Source organism: the organism of the source record quoted next, unplaced genomic scaffold, assembly GCF_019419815.1.
Source record: "Pyrus x bretschneideri cultivar Hongxiangsu unplaced genomic scaffold, Pyrus_bretschneideri_v1 Contig1, whole genome shotgun sequence".
Lineage (NCBI taxonomy): Eukaryota > Viridiplantae > Streptophyta > Magnoliopsida > Rosales > Rosaceae > Pyrus > Pyrus x bretschneideri.
The window spans coordinates 3,029,434-3,052,227 of record NW_025999390.1 but is presented as its reverse complement, the minus strand read 5'-3'; the positions used below and the strand labels follow the sequence as shown (position 1 = coordinate 3,052,227).

The 22,794-nt window shown below is 38.9% G+C and overlaps 5 protein-coding genes across 5 annotated transcripts; 2 read left to right on the top strand and 3 right to left on the bottom strand.

Moving 5' to 3' along the window:
- Window positions 1-2,753: 2,753 nt before the first annotated feature.
- On the bottom strand, window positions 2,754-7,916 carry LOC103952459 (aminopeptidase M1). The gene is made up of 19 exons (XM_048579373.1): window positions 7,686-7,916; window positions 7,226-7,371; window positions 7,013-7,115; window positions 6,568-6,757; window positions 6,379-6,472; window positions 6,074-6,227; window positions 5,848-5,952; window positions 5,651-5,767; window positions 5,322-5,435; window positions 5,023-5,205; window positions 4,614-4,926; window positions 4,416-4,537; window positions 4,228-4,325; window positions 3,924-4,101; window positions 3,723-3,837; window positions 3,573-3,640; window positions 3,388-3,462; window positions 3,186-3,263; window positions 2,754-3,058 (listed from the first exon to the last, which is right to left on the bottom strand). The coding sequence occupies exons 1-19, from the start codon at window positions 7,899-7,901 to the stop codon at window positions 2,873-2,875; spliced, it is 2,655 nt and encodes an 884-aa protein (XP_048435330.1). The 5' UTR covers window positions 7,902-7,916; the 3' UTR covers window positions 2,754-2,872.
- A 1,938-nt stretch (window positions 7,917-9,854) lies between these two features.
- On the bottom strand, window positions 9,855-12,239 carry LOC103952450 ((S)-coclaurine N-methyltransferase). Its single transcript, XM_009364034.3, has 8 exons — window positions 12,053-12,239; window positions 11,827-11,935; window positions 11,081-11,305; window positions 10,901-11,000; window positions 10,701-10,811; window positions 10,535-10,618; window positions 10,356-10,414; window positions 9,855-10,270 (listed from the first exon to the last, which is right to left on the bottom strand). The coding sequence occupies exons 1-8, from the start codon at window positions 12,237-12,239 to the stop codon at window positions 10,078-10,080; spliced, it is 1,068 nt and encodes a 355-aa protein (XP_009362309.2). The 3' UTR covers window positions 9,855-10,077.
- Window positions 12,240-12,506: 267 nt separating this feature from the next.
- Window positions 12,507-16,510, top strand: LOC103952494 (protein PLASTID MOVEMENT IMPAIRED 1-RELATED 1). Its single transcript, XM_009364080.2, has 2 exons — window positions 12,507-15,185; window positions 15,275-16,510. Exons 1-2 carry the CDS (start codon window positions 12,922-12,924, stop codon window positions 16,329-16,331), a joined length of 3,321 nt encoding a protein of 1,106 aa, XP_009362355.2. The 5' UTR covers window positions 12,507-12,921; the 3' UTR covers window positions 16,332-16,510.
- A 338-nt stretch (window positions 16,511-16,848) lies between these two features.
- LOC103952502 (probable WRKY transcription factor 50) lies at window positions 16,849-18,184 on the bottom strand. The gene is made up of 3 exons (XM_009364089.3): window positions 17,845-18,184; window positions 17,567-17,711; window positions 16,849-17,321 (listed from the first exon to the last, which is right to left on the bottom strand). The coding sequence occupies exons 1-3, from the start codon at window positions 18,062-18,064 to the stop codon at window positions 17,201-17,203; spliced, it is 486 nt and encodes a 161-aa protein (XP_009362364.2). The 5' UTR covers window positions 18,065-18,184; the 3' UTR covers window positions 16,849-17,200.
- A 763-nt stretch (window positions 18,185-18,947) lies between these two features.
- Window positions 18,948-20,753, top strand: LOC103944150 (acyl carrier protein 2, mitochondrial-like; the record flags this gene model as incomplete). The annotated part of the gene is made up of 2 exons (XM_048590396.1): window positions 18,948-19,211; window positions 20,321-20,753. Coding segments are annotated over 2 exons (441 nt in total), but the record flags the coding sequence as incomplete, so codon positions are not given.
- Between the last annotated feature and the right edge of the window lie 2,041 nt (window positions 20,754-22,794).

Genomic DNA, 22,794 nt, shown 5'->3' with positions numbered 1-22,794 from the left:
TGTACCTTTTGCCTTGCTTAGTTTCAACTAGTAACTCACCCTTTCCAACCACATCAACCAATTGTCCTGTGCCCATCTCAACTTTGGCAGTGACACTTCTATCTATATTCACCAATATATCTTCTCTTCCTGTCATGTGGTTACTATAGCCACTGTCAACATACCAAATATCTTCACCTTGCTTCATAGCAGCTGCCATACAAAAATAAAACATGGTTGGATTGTTCTCCACTTGACTGACATAGTTTGCCTGTTGAGTAGCTTTCTTGGACCTACAATCCTTGGCAAAATGCCCTGGCCTATCACAGTTATGACATCTTGGTTTCCCCTTGAACCAACACTCTCCAAAATGTAATTTGTCATAGTGTTTGCAAGGGTTATTGGCTCCATCAGAAGATCCAACAAATTTCTCTTGCTGGTGCACATGTCTGTTATCCCACTTCTTACCCTTTGTTTTCCAATTCTTTGTGGGTTTGAAGTTTTGATTAGCATTGTAATTGTTCTTCTTGTGGGCTATACTTAAACTAGCAAAAGCTTTCTCAGTACTGTTTTAAAAATGCCTTTCAATTCTCTGTTCATACCCTTTTAAAGTCGCAACTACATATTGCACATCAACTGTCTCCAAATCCCTAGTATTTTCAATCACTGCTACAATACTATCATAAGATTTAGGGAGGCTAATTAATAACTTCTGCACGATTCTTTGATTTCCAAGATCTTCACCATAACTTTTCATTTGTGTAATAAGATCAAATAATCGCACAAGATACACAGAGAATGTTTCATGCTCACTCATCCGAGTATATTCAAAATCACGCCTTAAACTTTGAAGTTTCACAGATCTCACCTGTTTGTCTCCAATGAACTCTTGCTTCAGTACATCCCAAGCCTCCTTTACCGTCTCTAGTATGGCGATCCTAGGGAAAATTTCATCTGACACAGCTCTTTGAATGATGCCGAGAGCCTTAGCATCTTTAACTATGGTCTCTTTTAGGAGCTTAAGCTCAGTTGCAATGAGCTCTTCCTCTCTCTTCGTCGAAGAACTGTACCCCTTCTCAACCATATCCCACAGATCGTGAGATCTGAATACGGTCTTCATCTTTATCTGCCAGAAATCAAAGTTTTCTCCATTGAAAACTGGTGCCCGAAGATTAGCACTACTCGATCTAGCCATATTAGACTTGTTATCGAGTAACCCAGAAATTTTCAGAGTTTTCTTTGGTCGTAGCAACACCTAATTCTCTTCTGAGTTCCGTCGCTATCAACCACGTCACAGTTTCACGCCCAGATCAAGATCGAACCTGGCTCTGAGGCCATATTAGTGTTTGATTTCTGGATTGAGTTTTTTCAACGAAAATAATGAATGCAGAAATGTACAGAGAGAAGAAGATTAGAAAACCATGAAAGCTTCAAGGTTCATTGGATTCCATTCTCATCGAGCAAGGAATTCAGAGAGTGCATATTTTCTGTTAGAGAAGTGAACAACACATTCACTTTCTCACATCATTACAAATCAATCACAACCATCCATTCTTCAGTCATCATATAAGATGCTTACACATGTCATGAGCTATAACTCATTACAATCTAATCTAGATGCCATATGAAATATGATCCAAAGGCTCACATTACATCTTACAACTTGCATATAATAAAACCAATATAGCAAATACATTTATACACCAATACTCCATTCTAAATGTTTTGCTGATTTCACTCCGAGTGCAGCTCTTAAATATTCAAACCGATCCTTAGGAAGAGCCTTGGTAAAAATGTCTGCCAATTGTTCCTCTGTTCTACATTAGTTCAACTCAATGGTGCCATCCTGAATAGCATCCCTTATGAAGTGATATCTCCCATTGATATGCCTTGTTTTCTGATGGAACACTGGGTTCTTGGACATGGCTATGGCAGAAGTGTTGTCACATAGCAAAGATGTAGCCTCCACTTGTTCCTCTCCAAAATTAGATAACACAAACCTCAGCCACATTGCTTGTGTTGTAGCTTCTGCAGCACTTACAAATTTCGTACTCACTCCACCGTCCAACACACAGAAGACAAAACTTTTATTTTCCATCGCCTTTACAAAATTCGTCACGTTAAATTTTCCCGGAAAATCTTCACACGATTCCCGAGAAAACCCCCAAAACCAACCACACGGCTCTCTCGAGCAAGGCATCCAAATCTACACGACGGAGTTCATCGACTGAGTGCCCGAGCGACGTTCCTCCGGCCAAGAGACGCCCTGTCCATGCTGGTACTGCAACCTTGCTGAATTTCTCGTACTGTGAGCATTTCTGATTCGATTAATCAGTTTCATTGATTCGATTGTGATTCAAAAGTATATATAGGTATGTGCTTCACCCACCATGGTTTTTTTCTTTCTCAACCGGATGCTGTTCTTGTAGAAACCTTTGTGGTAGCTCACCGAATGCTATATATTCAGTAAATTTGTAGCTAAACTCTGTCCAAAGAATCATATCGTCATGTAGATTTGATGCTAGGTCATGGTACTTTCAGACGCACAAAGACATTTCATGACCAAAGTGCATAGAAAAGTTATGGCCTACTCAAAAGCTCGAGCAGTTCAACAGTTAGTAAAGTTGAATTTCAACTTTGGTTTTGGGTTTGCAGGCGATGGATATTTAAAGCCATGCATCATTCCAGAACCAGAAGTGATGTCTTTTCCCCGAACAAAAGACGACGAATGCCTAATATTAGTGAGTGATGGTTTATGGGACGAATGCCTAATATATTAAAGAAAACTTGGTACTTTTATTATTTGTCTCTTTATTCTTTGTCTTGGCAAATTCAAGTAACATAAACTTTGGAAATCCAGTCTTCTTTCAAAACAGAAGCCAAACATGGAACCCTAGTATTTCCTGTATGCCAACTCCGTCACAACGTCGGCAAGGTTTTTCTCGCTCTGGATGCTCTGAACCCACTTGGCGTTAATCTGTACCCGCTCAATGCTCTGCTTCAAGGTTCTGGTTATCGCCGGGTTGGGGTGGGCTTTGAAGAACTCCTCTATTTCCTTAACCTTGTCAAACGAAGCAAACTGCAGAGGAAGGTACAAGGAAATGACAAGGCATTAGAAACATTGCTCATGCAATTTCAAATCTACGATACGCAACAAAAAATCTCGAGGATAAGAACGAAAGTTTCTAGAGTACGAAAAAACGAACCGGAGAAACAACTGCACTGACAAAGCGAGTAATTAGAAATCCAGACCCCCAGGTCTTCGAGATGTGCTCCCAGTTCTCCTGTGTTTCGGGACAATCCAAATAGCAAATGAATCATGGTAACAAAAGTGGGAAAGGAAAAATAAAATGCACGAATGTGTGCATTTTGTAGTATGCTGATTAAAAACCAGTGCTTGAGAGTTACCTTCAACCACGTCCAAGCTGTTTCCCGTCCTTTACTGCTAACAGCAAGTCCAAAGACAGCATCCTGACTGCGAACCTACGTACACAGGTATTAAAGTCAGTATATCATCTAGCCTTGAGACACTCTAAATTATTACTGGTTTGTAAAACTCCAACCTCTAATTAAGACACAAAAAATCAAAATACCTCAGGAGTCAATATAAAGTTGAGAACTTCCAATGTAATATTGGGATCAGGACAAGATGCTAAAGAACCTACAGGCACATAAACATCGATTAGCGCAACAATCCAACAGGCTAACATTTCAGAATTATTTTACTAATTACATATATTTACTTAGAATGCGGGTTTTCTCCTGGCTTAAATCACTCTCTCTGTAGAGTCTAAGAAGAGATTCATAGCTTGATCGGTTAGATACGCTTGCCCTTTGCATTACAGCCACATATACTGCCTGCAACAATAGTCCATGATGAACGTCAATGAAGAAACGAAAAGGTTAAATATGTATGTGTAATTAATGATTTACATCAAAGCAACCTTTCTAATGTCAGGGGGAAGGAGGGGCGTGTTTCTGTCTTCTAAAAAGGCATGAAAACGCCTAGTTGCTTCATCTAATGTTAGGTCATGTCCAAACACAGCAAGCGCATTCAAAATATCTCCTCTCAACATTGCATCTAAATGGCTTTCACCGGGTTTAGGCTGCCAACCAAGCTTCCTGCAAAGAAATTCCAACATAAATAATAAAACTTGACAAAATTAAAGAAAAATAAAATAGCAAATCTTGCAGATACAGATAGTTTAATCTAGCGCACTTCAGTTGTTTAAAAGAGAACAATCTTACTCAGCAGAATACTGGAAAAGGCCAATAAAAAATTGATTAATGTGATCCAGTAGTCCGGGTACAGCATCAGCTGCAATTCTTGCGAGCTTATAACTTACCTGTAAAAAGTGAGGACCAGAATCAGGCCAAGGTCACAAATGCAGTAACATAAACGCAATGTATAAACACAATGCAGGGGTGATCGTTACAGTAATCAAATTTGACAGCACAATATAGTCAAGTTCCTCTCTGTAAGCGCTCAACAAGGTAAGCAATGAAGCAAAAGACTGCTTGCGAGCCATTGATAGGGCAAATGAATCATCCAAAATGCCTGTGAAAGCAAAAATATTAACGAAAGCTTTCACTATCAAAGAGATAAACAAGCGCATGTATGGAATGATGATTACCAAATCTGTCAGTTTCAGACAATTGTTTCTTTTCTATAGCGTTTTTAAGTGCAACTGCAAGTTCGTCCTCATATTTCACTCTGTAAAAACCAGTCTGATCCACATTCACTTTTATCCAACTGCATATTGCATTGTCCTTGTTGCCTCCACATCCAGCCTTTCCTACTGAGCAACCCAGAAATTCCTTTATGTCAAGAGATTCAGACTTCGCTTGCAGTAGGAAATTCTTGCGTACATCATATGAGCCACAGGATAATGTGATCGGCACAATCCATTGCCCATTGCCTTGGGAACCGCTTGAGTAGAATTGTGTCTGCCACAGATTAATTTATTTATTAGATCATTGATTAGGTCATTGTTCATGCCATAGATAATCAAACAACTTTGAAAGAAGCAAACATAAGAAAACCTGATCAAACTCCAATTTCTGATCTTTGACTTTGACAGAAATAACCGGGTAACCTTTTTGCTGTGTCCATGAATTCATTAGCTTGTTTACAGGTTCACCAGATCCCTCCTCAAGGGCAGCCCACAAATCTTCTGTCTTTGCATTTGAGTAAGCATGTTTTTTTATATATGAAGCAAGTGACCGCTGGATGCATTAAAAAGTAGCAGGAAATTAACTCTGTAATCTTTTTATATCATAGAAAATAAGATAGTTGATCCTTCAACCCTCAAGCACACTCGCTGACAAATCAAAGGACCTACCTGGAAAACTTCAGCACCTAGATAGCTTTGTAGCATCCGAATAACAGAAGCACCTTTTCTATAACTTATCGCATCAAATATTTCATCAACCTCAGCAGCATGATTGATCTCCACCTGGCCAAAAGGAAAAACATTAAAGCATAATATACCAGAAAGACATATTTATATATACTAATACCCTCCAATGAGTAACGCCTTGAAAACTATAGTGGTGATATTACTATTTAAAGCCTTCTATGCAGATGATCCAGATTTGATGCCAGGATACAGCAAAATTTAGGACAGAATTAAAATGAAACCCATGAAAGACCAAGTCCCCAAAGAAGTACCTCAATGGGGTGAGATTCTTCAAGCCCATCCAGCTTAAGACCATCCGTAAGTTCATCAAGAAACTGAGTCCATATTTTCCACTCTGGGAACAAGCTATCAGTAGCCAAATAGCTCACCTAATGACATTAAAATACTTATAAGTACAACGGCATGGAAAATAACAAGTATAACAATGACAAGAACTACGATGTGATACCCATGTTGCAAATCCCTCATTCAGCCATAAATGTGTCCACCATTCCATTGTTACAAGATTGCCAAACCACTGGTGTGCCAATTCATGTGCCACGACAGTCGCGACCTTTTACCAAAACCAAATAAAGTGATTAAACATATCATTGGGTGCAAAAATTATACATGCCTACCATATCAAACCAAGATAACTCTGAAAGCTAAGGTGACATTCAGGATGCCCATGTTACCCTTTGCTTGTTGACAGCTGCAGAATGTTGTTCATCAAAAAGCAAAGCTGTTTCTCGGTATGTAACTAAACCATAGTTCTCCATGGCACCAGCAGAGAAATCAGGTATTGCGACCATATCCAATTTGGGCAAAGGGTATGGCACAGCAAAGTAGCTGCAGAACTTGTTGTCAATGATTATATATTGAATAATGCAGCATAAGTGCGGAAGGGGGAAATCTAGAGAAACTGCCAATTTTTGTTGATAACATGCATCAAGTGTATATGCCAATTTGAATATGAATGATCAGTAACTTTTGAACATACTCTTTGTACAATTCAAGTGTCTTGACAGCAACGTGCAAAGCAAATTTCCCTTGGTCTGCCTTACCAACTTGACAATATACCCGCACTTTGACTCCTGTAACGACATTAAAATGTGACATCATTAAGAAAAGGGTTGTACAGTTGTACTGACATACACATGAAAACTAGGGATATTGTATAGGAGTTTACCATCAGAAGTATGATCTTCAACATAATCAAACAATCCGACAACAACGGCCACCAAATATGTAGACATAATCGGTGTTTCCACATATGAAACTGTCTTCAGATGTCCGTTAACTTTTTCTTCTTCAATCGGCATGTTGGAAAGGGCTACTAGTTCTGACGGAACACCATCAAGTGTAATCTTGAATGTAGCCTGCCAACCAAATAGCCAGTAAGCCATAAACTCTAGATTTGAAAAATTTAACCAGAACGGGAAGATTGATTTCTCATCTATACTACCATCATAAACAACAGATCTCTTTTTTTCCTAGTTTCAAAAATACATTCAGAACTACGCATATCCAGAATGATGTGAACAAAATCACTTGATAATGATGAAATCAACATCTTAAGTCAACTGTGTGCGAGAGAGAGAGAGAGAGAGAGAGAGAGGGAGAGAGAGAGTAACCTTGCAAGCAGGTTCATCCCAACATGGAAAGCACCGCCTGGCATCAACCGGTTCAAACTGTGTAACTGCCATATTTTTCTTCTCACCGTTCTGCTCATATGTACTTCACAAAACAAATCAAATTTTAGACATATCTATACCATTGATATCTTATAATATCGAAAAAAACAAATGACAATGGACTGCCTAAAAATGTTGGCATTCCAAAATTACCTTCTATAGAACCCCTTCATCTTGTCATTCAAAATTCCCTCAAACGCAATAGCCAAAACTCCATACCCAATCCGAAGCATCTCTCCAAACTCCAAAATCAAAATCCCATCCTCTTCGAACGTCTCAGCTTTCGAAGGCTTGAACACCTGCTCAAACGTTCATTTACTCATTCAGTAAATATCTGACCAGCCAAACAAGGCAGTAAAGTCGATAATTTTACAATCATTCTATCAATTGCAATCTGTTCACTTGCTCACAATTAACAAATCAGAAACAGAACAGTAATTAAACCAAAATTAAAACTAATTAACGATTGATTAAGTCGCTTTAGATTTACTAAACGAGTATAATGAACAGATCAACCTAAAAACAATGAAATTTCATCAGCCAAACTCCTCAACTCTACTTTTTTGTAGTTCTACAATTTTTGAAAAGAAAATGCGTATCGATCAGAGATTACCTTGGACGAGCCTCCGTGAGTGAAAGAGACGGAACCGGCGTTGACGGTGAGCTCGGCGGCATTGAGGACGACGAATTTCGTATCGGCGACGATATCGAGGTCGATGGCGACGGAGCCGCCGAATTTGCAGGCGGCGAGGTCAGGCTTCAGCTTCACGTCGTAACGTTTCGGGACGGCGAATTTCGGAAGCCGGGGCTGGCCTTTGAACTGCTCCATAGCAAGCGACGACGAGTGTGATACTTGCGTGGGGTGAGGTTGTTTCCGAGTTCAGATTTCGAATGCGTGCGAGTGGGACTCATCAGTTCTCACGACTTTATAACGCGTAACGTACGGTTCTTTTCTGACAAATTTTACACGTGGACTTTTTTTTTTTTTTTTTATATTTCTTGTGCATCGCCACCATCCACATTTCGAACAACGAGAATGTTAGAAAGATTATATATTTAAATTATATATGGTAAAGATAATGCTAGCTAGGGACCAAAATTTTAGATTACAAAACGTGGATATTAATGACTAAAGTATTACTTAAATGCTTAATTAACGAGTTTATTTTCTATTAGTAACACATTATATAATTTGTAAATGTGATATGAATAGATGGTATCTTTAACATTTTATTTGAGATAAATTTGTCATGTATTTAAGTAGGTACTTCACGTGTCATAAAACATATAGAGGACACTCAAAATATATCATTTCCATCACTTGTATTGTAACATGTGAAACATTTGTTGAAAACCCAATATATTGAAAAATCTCTCCACATCTTGGTTGAGACTTCATATATATATATTTTACAATATGATCCGCAATTAATTTAGGACGGATTACATTTTACACTTCTTAAATTTGAGATGATTTTTAAGGTGAGATATGATATTTTTAATTTTTTTTTACATAGCACTTCTAAAGTTTTGAAATGTATTAATTCACACATTTTGCCTCTTTTAATACCTATCATACATTAAATTGATGAGTTTTTTTTTGTTGGCTTTGTCACGGAAATACAGCTTACACGTTAGTTTATATAAGAATTTCAAGCCCACCACATCAAAAATTACATAAACAATTAACAATAAACTCGACCAAAATATAAATTGATACAATTTTAATACTGATGAAAAAAAAAAAAAATTATGGCTCATTTTGAAATCACCTCCAACCTCGATATTGGTGGTGAATTGTTGTTAGCCCATTAAATTAAGTATGTTGAGGGGCATCTTGTTAATTCCTTTGTCTAAGGTATCAAACTGATAACATTGCTCTATATTTGGGAAACAAAAGGAATTCTAAGGAAATAGTGGGGGAATAATTACTTCCAGATGTAATTTCTGATATTCTTTTTTAGGATAGTCTTAATACTTAATTTGGTGCGGGACGCTCCTTCTCTTAGACCGGGTTGAAATCTCCGACAAAATTTTTATCGAAACTCTTTGTTAGCACTCTATCCCCTTTCTTTGTACGTGTTCTACCTAATTAATGAATACCGTACTTATTTTAGAGTAATTATTCATATCATGTTTTTATATCACATTTCTATACCACCTTAGGTGGCATCTGATGTGGATAGCCACATCATTTGAAAAATTTGCAAAAGCCAAGGAAATGAAGAAGAAAGACTCATCGTATACCACAATCATCATTTAATTAACTAGTTTTTTCTTAATTATTAGTTTATTAAATAATGAACTAAATTTAAAAATCTGATTAATTCAAATGATATGGCTTGTCCACATCAAATGCCTACCTAAGTTGGTATGAAAATGTGGTACAAAAACATAGTATGAATAACATTACTCAAATAAAAAAGAAAAATTTGTTACTGACTTTAAAAATTTAATTGTGCACAAAACTTTTCATTATGTGGGGTACACAATTAAATTTGAAATTAGGTAGTGTTATCACATATCCATTTCATGATTGCAGGTCTGTTGTCCTCAAATTTGTGCCTTCTGTGTGTCTCTTTTCTAATTCCTTGACACGTGTCTTTCAATTTTTCAACACTGTTAATTTCTATTATTTTGCATTAAAAAAGTAGAGTTGTCGAAAATCCTTTGGCCACCCAGCACAACACAGTGTCATGCAACTAAAGAAGAGACATAGGGGAAGACACGAAATTTGGGGACAACAAACATGAACTTTGGTTAGTTTTCTGTTAGGGTTTTGTGTGATCAACCAGCAAACTGTTTGATAATTTGAAGGGTTTACACTTTTACAATCCCTCAACAGTCACATTATAGAACAACAAATACGATCTTGATTTCCTTTTGACATTGCTGACCGGTGACTGCTGTTACAATGTTAAGATGAAGGAAGCATTATTGAACAACGAAGATGCACTCGATTTTCCATCGGCATTGCCTCGTGTTAGAGCAGAGTTTTGATTGCTTCATTTCTTCTCGAATAGGAAATGAACAACCATCCATTCTTCTCCGTTGTTGAACCCAAAGAGTTCTGCAACGGAAATGAAGAATGTTCGCCAATATACCATCCATTTCACGGCTGAATCCTTGCCGTAAGTTGACTCCATGATCGGTTTTATGGAAGCCATGTTCCGATCCATTCTTTTGAGCCACTCTTCACTGCAACGCAAAAGGGTTTTCATTTTTCGGTCATAGAGTCCTGTTTTTGGTTACAAAAGAGGTTAGAGATTTCGAACATAAGCACCTTGTTTGCGCGTAGTGCTTCCCGTTGACGAGCCAATGATTTACAATGGAAACATCATCCTGCACAAAAATCATCACCAAGAACAATCCTTCCTTAATACAATAACGTTATGAAGCGTTCGTAGTAAGATCATCGACGAGGGAATGATTGAATTCACAGTTTTTAAGTTAAGGGATCACCTGGAAATAAAGCAGCAGATTTGCTGAGGGCATTGTACCCCCGCTGAAGAAGTACCTAGTAATCCAGTCATCTTCACTTTTATCCTACATCAGATTCAGGCATGAGAGTTATACATGTAACGCGGACGAGGTGCTATTAAGCAAAAAAAATATTCGTAAGGTTCACCTCAAAGTGGTAAGCAAATGCTTTATGGCAGAAATGATGAACAAACAGAAGGCCGTCGTCTTTCATCCACCCGGATATCTTCTTCAGAAGATCCTTATAGTTCTTCATATGCTGTCAACGCCAAAACCAATTCTTCAACCAAATACATGCCTACAAACATCATAATCTACTGCATCACACAGCACGGAAAAAGCTTTTACCTCAAACATTTCAATCGAAAATATTCGGTCAAAGGAAGCCTCCATTTCAAACGTGCTGATATCTCCGACGATGATCTCCACATTCTGCAGCTGAAGATTCCTACAAACAGGAAACAAAATAAACTAGCAGCACATAGTCTAGCAACTCAATCTGGTAAACAATTAATCATTTACGCGCACCGGCATTGTTCTTCTATAAAAGCTTTTTGTGTCGTTGAGTTGCAGATCCCGGTAACCTTGCAGTTGTTATATTTCTGCGCAATGTACAAAGACAAAGATCCCCAGCCACACCCCACGTCAAGAACAGTGTGACCATCTTTTATCTGTGACCTTTCACAGTAGAGCTCCAACGTTGCTTTCTCAGCATCCTCCAATGTGCGTGACTCATCATTGAAGTAGCAACAACTGCACTACTCTTATCAATATCAGACAATCTCCCAAAATTAATGGAACTCAAATAGAAAGAAAAAGTATAAGATGCGAGGATAGTACTGGTTACAAACTTTTAATCTAAGATATAATAATGCACACTAAACAAACAATAGACTATATGTGAAGCTCGGTTTGTGGTTTTTTTTATTTTTATTTTTATTTTTATTTTTATTTTTATTTTTATTGTGTGCTTACATCGGAAGGAATCGAACCCTGACCTATTCAAATCCTGACCTGTTGAACCCTGGCTCAAACCGTTGTATAATATGCATTGCCATTTAAGTGGTTTAGATCCAAATATTGTTTGTTTAAAAGAAAAAGAAAAATAAAAGTGGCTTGGATCGATCCGTTCAATTGTGTTGGATTCTTCAACGCACATCCCACTCTTAAATCCATCAATGTATGTTATACAATATTATGTAATGTACTTTTTTTTATATTTGTAACCAGTTTTATTTATGCATATTTCCAACAAAAAAAAACCCCTAAAATACCTATATTTGAGATTTTTCCCAGGCACCATCTTGAAAAAAGATGTGGGAACTTCATAGTGTTGAGCTTTTGGATCATCAGTCCTTATGGCTATGGGCATCTCCTTCAAAGCTGCATAAATTTTTCCAAACTTTTACTTAATGACATCATAATTTCCAAAATAACATCCAAAACAGCTAACAGTTGGTACAAATTTGAGACTACAGAGCGGAGGAAGTGTTACGTTACATTGCACGAATTGAAGGAGGTCGGACAGCTGGAGCTCGGAGGAAGGCCTGTAACCGGACCGGAGACGGCTCGCCAAGAGCAGCCGTGTCAGCCGCCTCACGACCGCGTCCGGCAGCAGATTCCGCTCCAGCGAAGCCAGCGCGAACCGTACGGTAGCATCGTACGGTGCTTGCATTACTCTGTTCATTTCTCCACCGTCTAGCTCTGCTACTCGCTCGCTCACTGCATGTGATCTTGTCTCTGCTGCTACTGGATAAGATTAGGCGGGGGTTCTGACAGTATCGTCACCATTGTTGACTGTGGGCCTGAGCCATTGTTCCATGGGCCTGATGTAAGGAGTAGAAGTCCAACGTTTGAGCCCATTGTGTTCACCATCACTGGCCCGAGTCCCGACCCATCGTTAGAGTCTTAAAAGCACAATGACGATTATAACCTCGTAAAGCTGGAACGACTCCAACCTACTCACTCCACCGTCCAACACACAGAAGACAAAACTTTTATTTTCCATCGCCTTTACAAAATTCGTCACGTTAAATTTTCCCGGAAAATCTTGATTCCCGAGAAAATCCCCAAAACCAACCACACGGTCTCTCGAGCAAGGCATCCAAATCTACACGACGGAGTTCATCGACTGAGTGCCCGAGCGACGTTCCTCCGGCCAAGAGACGCCCTGTCCATGCTGGTACTGCAACTTTGCTGAATTTCTCGTACTATGAGCATTTCTGATTCGATTAATCAGTTTCATTGATTCGATTGTGATTCAAAAGTATCTGTAGGATTTTAGAGAAGGGTTGAATTATTTACAAGTTTCCATGGTGGGTTTGGTTGGATATGGAGTAATTAGATTAACTTGTGTTCAAAGATAGGATATGATGTCGCAGAAAACTGAGAGTAAGGAAGATTACAGTGGTGGGGACTCTAACAGTGGCCAATTGTTGCGTGACATTGAAGAAATAAGCAAAGCCCTTTACTTGTATAAATCCCCACCAAATGTTTTGCTTTCCCCTTCTGATGGAAGATCCAAATCTGCCGGGAAAACCCGTTTTTCGGATTCAAACCCGAGATTGGTTAGGGGAGATTTGTTGCACAAGGACAAGAAATCATCTTCGGTGTGGAATTGGAAGAGGCCCTTGAAGGCTCTCAGTCATATGGGGAATCGGAAATTTAGTTGTTGTTTTTACCTTCATGTGCATTCGGTTGAGGGGTTGCCTGTGAGTTTTAATAATCTTAGTGTATGTGTGCATTGGAAGAGGAAGGGTGAGGTGCTGCAGACTCGGTCTTCGAAGGTTGTGGAGGGCGTAGCTGAGTTTGATGAAACCTTGATGCATAGGTGTTCTGTGTATGGAAGTAGAAATGGCGCTAACCATTCGGTTAAGTATGAGGATAAGCTTTCGTTGATTTACGTTTCTTTGAGTGGGGCTCCAGGGCATGACATTGGGAACCACTGGGTTGATCTTACGAGGCTGTTGCCGCTTACTTTTGAGGAGCTGGAGGGGGGGAAAAGTTATGGTAAATGGACAACAAGCTTTAACCTTTCAGGCAAGGCTAGAGGGGCTAATCTAAATGTTAGTTTAGGATTTTCGGTGATGCAGCATAAGTTAGTTAGTGTGAGGGATAATCCAAATGTTCCTGAGCTTACGAACACGAGGCCAAGAGGGTCAAGTTCGTTGGATGGTGGAGCAACGATGCTTCGGCGAGTTGGGAGTGTGCCAAGTAATGTAACTCCCAGGCCTGCCTTCTCATCTCAGTCTCTTGATTTGAAGATTTGTCGCAAAGCATTGCTGAATGGAGGGTTGGAGCTCTCCAAGTCAATTAATTTCTTATGTCAGACACTTGATGAGACCAGGTTGAGTAGTGTAACGGAGTCAGATTGTGAACATGTGCCACCACTTGAACCTAAGACTGATATAGACTTCTCGTTTGCTAAAGGAATTGAAGAGTGTGAAGATGATGATACTGAATTTACCATTGTAGAAGTGGGGACAGAAATGTCTGAGAAGGAAGAGTTGCAATCTGATGAAGTTCCTGGTCATGCTAATGGTGAGTCAGCAGTTGAAATCATTTATTTAGATGAGATCATTAACGATTATGACATGGACCTTGAGGAGAAGACTATGGTTATTCCAAAGGAAGTCCATGATAGTTATGTGGACCAGGTTGTGGTGGATGACAGCAAACATGAACAAGATAGCGTATGCATCAAGGGATTGGCCATGGATGAGGTGGAGTCTGCAACTCATATTCAATTGATTTCAGAATCAGTAGATTTGGATCATCCATTTTCTTCAGGAGAGTTTCTTGAGGAAAGAAACCACAAGGAGCTTAAGTCGACTTACAAAGCAAGTAAGACAGGTGAAAAATCACTTAGCTTGGACGACGTTACTGAATCCGTGTCAAGTGATTTCTTAAGCATCCTTGGAATGGATTGTAGCATGAGTTCTGATAGTGATGCCGAGTCTCCTAGAGAACGTCTTTTAAGAGAGTTTGAAAAAGAGGCTCTGGGTTCAGGAAACTTATTTTTTGATTTTGATTGGAAGGAAGAGCAGCCCGAAATTGGATCCTGTGTTTCACCTGGTTCTGATTCTGGAGATTGTTATGAGAATTCTGATTTGTTGTTGATTATTGAAGCCGCTGAAGAAGAGCACAAGAAAGAAAGTGAGCTATTAAGGAGAAGGAAGGCCAAAATTCTTGAAGGCTTGGAGACTGAAGCTTTGATGCGAGAATGGGGATTAAATGAAAAGGACTTTCGGAATTCTCCTCGTACCTTCTCTGGTGGATTTGGTAGTCCAATTGAGCTCCCCCTTGAAGAGCCACTATTACCTCCACTTGGAGAAGGCTTTGGTTCTTATGTTCGGTTGAAGGGTGGAGGCATTTTGCAGTCTATGAATCCTTCACTTTTCAGAAATGCTAAAAATGGTGGGAACTTGGTCATTCAAATTTCTAATCCCGTTGTTATACCAGCAGTAATGGGTTATGATGTTATCGAGATGGTGCAGCATCTGGCATTGGTTGGAGATACGCTGCATGAGTGGGTGAATAAACTAACACCTTTGGAAGATATTACGGGGAAGACAATACAACAAGTAGCTTGGGAGGCAGCAGCCGCAGCGCCAAACATAGTGGGGTCTGAAAGGTTGTGATACAACAAGTACATTTATTTCTGAAGTATTGTGATTTGAAACATTTCTCTATTTGTTGGCTTACTTCTCGTTTTTGTTTCAGGTTTGAGCAGATTTTATATGGCGGGCGGCAGGATGAAGGATGTCCTTATAGTTGGAGTTGTAATAACCTGAGTTCCACCGAATTGGGAGGTAGGGAGATGGGGTCAGACTATGTATCTCTAGAATATCTTGCTCCTTTGGCTATGAGAAAAATTGAAGCTTTCTCACTGGAAGGGTTAAGAATCCAGTCCCGCATGTCAGGTGGAGAGGCACCTTCAAGTATATATCCTGAGTCTGGAGGTTTGCAACTGTGCGGTTTTGGAGATCGTGTTGATGATGCCAAGGGATTATTGGCTCTCTCTTTATCACTGGACGAATGGTTGAGGCTAGATGCTACAATCATTAATAATGAAGATCACAGCAGAGATCGAATGTTGAAAATCCTTGCTGCCCATCATGCCAAGTACACAGATTTGATCGATGGAAATTTGACACAAGATACGAACTGCAGTGATTTATCTGGCCGGAAGTGTGGACTTTTGGGGGACAACCTCACAATTGCTCTCATGGTGCAGCTTAGAGATCCCTTTCGAAACTATGAACCAGTGGGCGTTCCAATGCTTGCTCTAATTCAAGTGGAGAGAGCTTTAGCCAATTTAGAGCCAGAAGTGTCAAGTGTGCTGTTAAACGATAGCAAAGAGAACGAACTTGATGAGCCAGTGTTTGAGGAGTATGGCGACAAGATTAAAGGGGAGACCAATGAAGGAGATGAAGGATGGAACCCTCAGTTTAAAATCATCGACGTCCACCTGTCAGGAGTGGATACCGCACCAGGCAAGAGGCTGCTCTGGGGCACCACAACGCAACTGCAGTCTGGCTCCCGATGGTTGCTTGGAACTGGCATGGGTAAGACCACTAGTTTTCCACTTCCAAACTCGAAAGCCCTTGTAAGATCATCCACACTGGTTTCAGCAAAGAAGCATAGAGATTTTTTATGGAGCATTTCCTCTCATTTCCAAGGAACGGAATATACCTGGAAAGATTCGATTGCTCCACACGTTCGAAACCCGAATGTTATATTTCCGAATGAAAGCATCAAACCACACGTAAACATGTAATATGTATATGTGCTTTCCTAGTACAGATTCTTTTGTTTGTAGAGTGAGAATAGAGATGTTAAGCGGGCCATTTTGCGTACAGGTTTTTATGTGATTGATATATTCTCTTGTATTATACTTCAAATCTGAAACTTCTTGCTTTCGTTTCTTTGTTCATTGAATAAATGCTGCTGTTGATATTTTGACGAGTTTTTCTTTATACAAGCGATATTTTACTTTTAACTAATCTTAATTGGGAGCGGAATCCCAACTTAGGATTACGCCCCCGTGTGCCATTGACTGTTAGTTTGGTTTGGAGGAACTTAAATGCTACGGAATGGAGCCTGTTTTGAGTGATTACCGGAAACATTTAATTGGCATCTGCTTTCTTGTTGTCCATGACACAACTCAGGACAGGATGTCTGCTATTTATTAAAAGAAAGACTATGGATATGATGTCTTTCACATTAAAAGAAAGACTATTGATATGATGTCTTGATGTCCATGACACAATTCAGGACAGGATGTCTGCTCTTTATTAAAAGAAAAACTATTGATATGATGTCTTTCACATTAAAAGCTAACGCGTCAATACCAAAATGTGTTACATGTTACAGATACAAAATCCGTCAATTGAGAAAGGATGGATATTTTGCACAAGAAATTTATAGCCATAACTTTAGTACATATTGGCTCCATGAAACATATGGCAGTCTTTGTTCACTCCACTAGGTGAACAAACATTTGGGAAAAAAAAAAAAAAAAAACTTTTTGTGCCTAAAGTGTTATTGAATTACAAGTCCCATTACTTAAGGCGTTGTCAACCAAATAGACTGCATTTAACATCCTGAGAAGTCTCATCCCTTCAAAACTCTAAAAATGCTAAAAAATTAGAGGCCTGGATGGTTATGGACACCCTCATAAGTTGTAATTACAAACCTTGGATCCTCTCTGTCTCTTTCAACTCTCTTTTTCACAAGGCACCCTTCAACTGAGCACTTGTAGTAATTCCTGCAATCAAATATACCATTATTAGATCAAATACGTCTAAACATCGCTAAACGTTATATCTAAATCGCATATGTAGGTCAGACAAGTTAACCAGAGCAGTGTGCTCGCCGTCTTACATGTGAGTTTGAATCCCTTCCAATAGATTAGGGTAGTTAAGATTATTGTTTGTAACTTCGTAAAAGGAAAGGAACACATTTGTATTTGATTCGGTTAATTGTGCTTTTACTCTATTTGTTTTCTTTTACCTTGGATGAGGGCTGTTTTTCACGACCTTTTTACCATACTTCCTCCACTTGAACCCGTCATCCAATATTTCAACCTCTGATTTTGTTTTGAATGCAACTCTCTCTCTAGTTTCCTGCCTCTCCCGGCTGCTTCCACTCTCTCCTCCTAACACACACACACGCAAAAAATAAATAAATAGTTAAAAAAAAAAAAAAAAAGAAGAAATACAATTGGAGCTAGAAATGCATTAGAACAAATATATGTATGTGAGTGCGTGGATAATTGTTTATATGCTTACTGCTAGTAGACCCTCCAGGTTGGCTGCTCCCTGCACCAGACTCATCAGCTTCATTTACTTGAAAACCCGAATTCTGGACAGATAACTCCGAAGCCACGGAACTCGGATCTTCATCGAGCCACTCGCCGATCATCAAGAATTCCGAAAACTCAAAATTCGAGTTGTCGGAAAAGTCATTAGTCTCAGGTGACTCTGCTGACCTGAAGTTGCCACCAGACATTTAGTTACCAAAAAGTATGACCAAACTGAACGTTGAGCATGACCTAAATATATGATCTCTCTCCCTGGTTCGAAAAGGAGGAGCAGGAGGTTTCATTGTGACCTTCCTTTGCAATGAAAGGAAGCTTCAAAGCTGATGCTAAGTAGGAGTGCCACATAGACAATGACAGATATTTATTAATTTGAAACCGAAAATTCTATGATGCTTTGAAGTATTTTATTTGAACCGTATTTTTAATCATAATTTTTTTTATTATTGTATATTTGACTAACTGTTTAAAAACACAAGACTATAGAACACTTCCGAAATATACTAAAAATAAAAAATACTTGAAATAAAATCCAGAAGAAAGATGCAGTGAGGACACTATAGTGTGCGGAACATGCCAAAGGAGGACTTGGGGGAAGACTTTGTAACTTGAAGGGTCCCTTGTTTAGACCAATCCCAATCCTTCACACTTGAGAAAAATAAATAATAAATAAGAATAATCAATGAATAATATTAATACAAGTCAATTGTGATGGTGACTTGATGCATTCAGTGCACCACATACGGGATTATGGGACTGAGTCATCGAGCTAAGGTCATTAAGGGCCTGTTTGGGATTGAGGTGCTTAAAAAAAAAGCTACTATGAAAAAAAGCTATGAAAATTTTTGGTGTTTGGTAAACTTTGAAAAACAGCTTTTTTTCAAAGTTGAGGGTGAAAAAAAGCCCAAAACCAAGAGATGACAAGAAGCTGCAATTTGCAGCTTCCAAAAGCTGCTTATTTTCACCCACACACGGGTGAACAGTATCCGGGTTTAATGAAATATACCATAACCCAAAACTGCCCTCGGCTTTTCCCTTCACCGACGCTTACGCCTTTCTCCAAAAACTCTCTCGCACGCTCTTCACCTCAGAGCTCTCTCGCCTTTCTCCGAACCTCAGGCGTCTGCGAGGAACGTACTACTCAAGCACCTGAGAGTGCAGGTTCAAGCTGTGCCTTCTAACCCTAGCTCCACCGCCCCTCTCTTCCTCTCCCCCTTTGCCGCTATCCGACGCCGTCTCTTATCCGAGGAGGTCAGGGGCACCTTCCTCGACAAATCTGAGGTCACCGATCGGGTCGTCTCCGTCGTCAAGAACTTCCAGAAGGTCGATCCTTCCAAGGTATATCTATCTATCTATAACTGAGACAAAAGCCGCCGATTTTCTCAGAAAATGGAATTGAATGTTTGTGGGAACCATTTTTCTAATGAATTGCAAGTTTGAACTAGTAGTTATTTGGTTGTTGTTGTGGTGAAAGGTGATCATTTTGTGTTTGAGGAGTTGATTTTATGCTTGAAAGATCCGTTGTATTGAATAATTAGGGTTTTTGGTAATGTCAAATTTTTGCTGCTTGCACTGTCCAGTCATAGCATCTTATTGAATGTACCCATATCCACAAACAGAACATCTGTATGCCTAGATGTTGATGGTAAATTGAAATATTGCTATTTGGGTTTCTACAAATTTTGGGCTGATGATGAAGTCATTTCTTCCAATGCAAAGCAATGGCTGATCGATTACATTATTCAGTTTTTCCACTGTCTTGTTTTTATGAGAAACAAAAATGCACAAGTAGATATGTGCAACGAGGATAGATATGTGAAGGGCGTAGATAAAGATGGGGGGTGAGCTCTCATACTTGCATCTGTTACTAATAGTTGTAGATGTATGATATTTCATAAGCATCCTTTTTTGTCTTTATTCTTTGACCTTACTCAAAGACTTGAATGTATTTCTCTATTTTGCTTTTGCATCAGTTTCTATATGGGATGAATGTCTCAAGTATAACAATGCAGCCCCTTCTTGTTTGTATTTCTTATTGTTTTGCTCGGGTTGGTGCTTATATGTTGTAACCAACATATTGTGAACGTCCCAAATTCCAATGGAGAGTAACATCCGGTTCCGGGATATGAGATTCTCAAATAAGAAATGGGTGTTATCTTTATGTGGTTGTGACTGTCAAAGCTCTGCTGTTCTTTTTCTTTTCCAATATTTAATATGCAAACGTTCATTTGTCACATGTGTGTTTCATCTCCTACTTAAATCATAATGAAAAGTGAGGTTCTCTCTTTTCAAATATTTACGTATGAGCAATTTGCCTCAGAGATTCTAACGTGCTCATGTCCTTTCACATTTCATACTGATTTCGTTTATAAGGCCATTATATTAATGCATTTTCATTATATTTCAATAATCTGATCTCCTGCGCATTGTTTTTCTTATTTTGGTAGGTTACACCAAATGCTAATTTCGAAAGTGACCTGGGGTTAGATAGTTTAGATTCTGTGGAGATTGTGATGGCTCTGGAAGAGGAGTTTGGGTTTGAGATCCCTGATAATGAAGCTGACAAGATCAAGTCGATTGATCTGGCTGTGGACTTTATTTCTTCTCACCCTCAGGCGAAGTAGGGGAAAGGCACGAGGCTCCATTTTTAATTTTCTCCTGTTCCCTGCAAGGGTTTAGCTGTTAGAACTTTTGGATTGTTATAAAGGTGCCATTTTGGGATTCCTGCTCCACCTACGAATGCTGTTTAAGAGAGTAGTATTTTTGGTATGTTGAAAACTTGAGTGTTGCGGTTCCAGTTTTATGGGAAGTGCGTTGAAAACAACTCTTTGATTGTTTCATTGATGTTTTGTTGAAATACAAACAATCGAGTTTATTGCTTATTAAACATTGCTGTTGACGATTAGCCGTGGCTTTTGGTTTCAGCTTGCTTGGTAAAGAAAAAGAGCTTAAATGATCTTTACCCTCGAGTACCTAGTTTATACTACATTGCTGGATTGCCTTTCAGTGTTTGGATTGCCTTTAGTAATTCACTTTTATTTGTTAAGAAAATTAAATTAATAGCACATCTAGTAATATACCCTTTTTGGTCATTTCACACAGTCACAGCTGTTTTACAAAAAAGTTTACCAAACACTTTGCTGGCTTTATTTCACAGCCGCTTATTCTCACAGCACAGCCACTTATTCTCACAACAGCTTTTTTTCAAAGCACAGCAATACCAAACCAGCCCTAAGTACCATCCTTATGTTGGAGGGAGGATTATTTTGTTTAGACGCTCGTATAAGGTACCTTACATAAGAAAATTATTGACAAGGAATTTAGGTACTTTATGTGTGTGGTTGAATAATTACATGGTCGGACAAATACTTATGTATAAAGTAATTTTACTGCTACAAAGCATTTTCAACTATTTGAAAGCCCAAAAGTACAAGAATTATTTAATATTTCATGTTACATGTCCCACAACTATATAACCAATTAACACAACATATCATGCACATGAAAATAAGCTCAATGTTTGGCATGTTATGTTCCACTTGTTTCATTTAATTTCGCAGTCGTACTAAAATGTGAAAAGCATTAACCCTGTCCTTACGTTGGCGTTGCACATACTGTTGCTTCTGTGATTTGAAGTGCACATGGGCTCCGTACAACCTAAAAAGAATCAAGCAAGAACTTGACCAGATGAAAAAGCTTGACCAAATATACTGCTGTAATTGGTCCTGCCTTACCGATCGATTCTCGGGTCCGGAGGATATAATCTCTAGTGGATGCGGTTGAAATAAGAGGGTACTTTTTTATCTAGAACCAGACGACCACATATTTTGGTCGTCCAAATTTAAAAATTTACCCCTTACAAAGCATAAGTAAGTTTCTTAAACCTTTCTTCTGTACATTAATGTATGGCGCACGTCGCACGTTATACAATATTTTAAGATAAAAGTGTAAACTCGTCACATCTGACAATAGTGTCAACAAGAATTATGGACCATTTAGTCTCAGTTCATCAAAATTTTGTTCAAAGTTGATGTTAGACAGACATCAAAAATTAGGCAGCCATTTAACGAAATAATTAACCTAGGAAGTATGTGAGTAACTTCCAGAGGCAATGTCAAAGGGTCCACTGAATAACTGTCATATTATCATGATATCAATATCAAGTTGGGTAGCCAAGCAATAACTTTGAAAGATAAATTCTTTATCTTGTTTTATACAAATTAACCAAAACTTTTGATAACAATTTCTTTCTGAACAAAGTAAATGTTGAGACTTAGCGCAACCAATCACGAAATGAAAAATTAAAAACATGCAATCTTTCTTAGAAAAAAAAAAAGAACAAAAAGAGAAGATAATGGTTGAAAAACGACTTTTTCAGAACGCTAATAGTAATTATCTAGCCAATCACTCGAGTCCAACAAACACAACCCTTTTTTTCGAGGAAGCAGCCTGCAGCATCATAGACTGCGGACAGAAAGGTATACACTTCAGAGTTCCCGACAAAATTCGCCCTTCTCCTGTTCTCCAACAGTTTCTGCTATCGTTATGCTCTGCAGTGGGCATCTGCAACAAACTCGTGTGTGTGTGACATATTTGTGCTTCATCTTCGTGCTTCGAGGCGCTCTCCAAATTCCAGTAGAACCTAGTCTGCTGCTCCGGACAAGCAATGAAAAACTATATCGAATAAGCCGCTTTATGGGAATCAAAGTAAGAAACGATTGTTTGTTAACGGGTAGGTACTAAGCATGTGTGAATAAACTTATCTACCTTGACTGTTACAGACGGTCCGATTTTAAGCTGGTCTTGCTGAAAGTGAGTTTGTTTTATAATCCACGGAGATCCGCTGATTCGGCTATCTTTAGGTAACTGGTTCTCTTTTAGAGCTAGCTTATTAACTAGCAGGATTAATACATAGAGTAAT

Bases quoted from the DNA above. Each gene is read 5' to 3' on its own strand.
- LOC103952494 (XM_009364080.2), top strand. From the start codon at position 12,922: ATGATGTCGCAGAAAACTGAGAGTAAGGAAGATTACAGTGGTGGGGAC. The intron at 15,186-15,274 runs GTTGTGATACAA...TTTTTGTTTCAG, and splicing joins AACATAGTGGGGTCTGAAAG to GTTTGAGCAGATTTTATATG.
- LOC103952502 (XM_009364089.3), bottom strand. From the start codon at position 18,064: ATGTCTGGTGGCAACTTCAGGTCAGCAGAGTCACCTGAGACTAATGAC. The intron at 17,712-17,844 runs GTAAGCATATAA...TGTGTGTGTTAG, and splicing joins ACCTGGAGGGTCTACTAGCA to GAGGAGAGAGTGGAAGCAGC. The intron at 17,322-17,566 runs GTAAAAGAAAAC...ATTTGATTGCAG, and splicing joins AAAAACAGCCCTCATCCAAG to GAATTACTACAAGTGCTCAG.
- LOC103952459 (XM_048579373.1), bottom strand. From the start codon at position 7,901: ATGGAGCAGTTCAAAGGCCAGCCCCGGCTTCCGAAATTCGCCGTCCCG. The intron at 6,228-6,378 runs GTATGTTCAAAA...CAAGTTCTGCAG, and splicing joins ACACTTGAATTGTACAAAGA to CTACTTTGCTGTGCCATACC. The intron at 3,264-3,387 runs GTAACTCTCAAG...CCCGAAACACAG, and splicing joins CAGCTTGGACGTGGTTGAAG to GAGAACTGGGAGCACATCTC.
- LOC103952450 (XM_009364034.3), bottom strand. From the start codon at position 12,239: ATGAACAGAGTAATGCAAGCACCGTACGATGCTACCGTACGGTTCGCG. The intron at 10,812-10,900 runs GTAAAAGCTTTT...TGGCGTTGACAG, and splicing joins TTTCGATTGAAATGTTTGAG to CATATGAAGAACTATAAGGA. The intron at 10,619-10,700 runs GTGAACCTTACG...AATCTGATGTAG, and splicing joins CATTTGCTTACCACTTTGAG to GATAAAAGTGAAGATGACTG.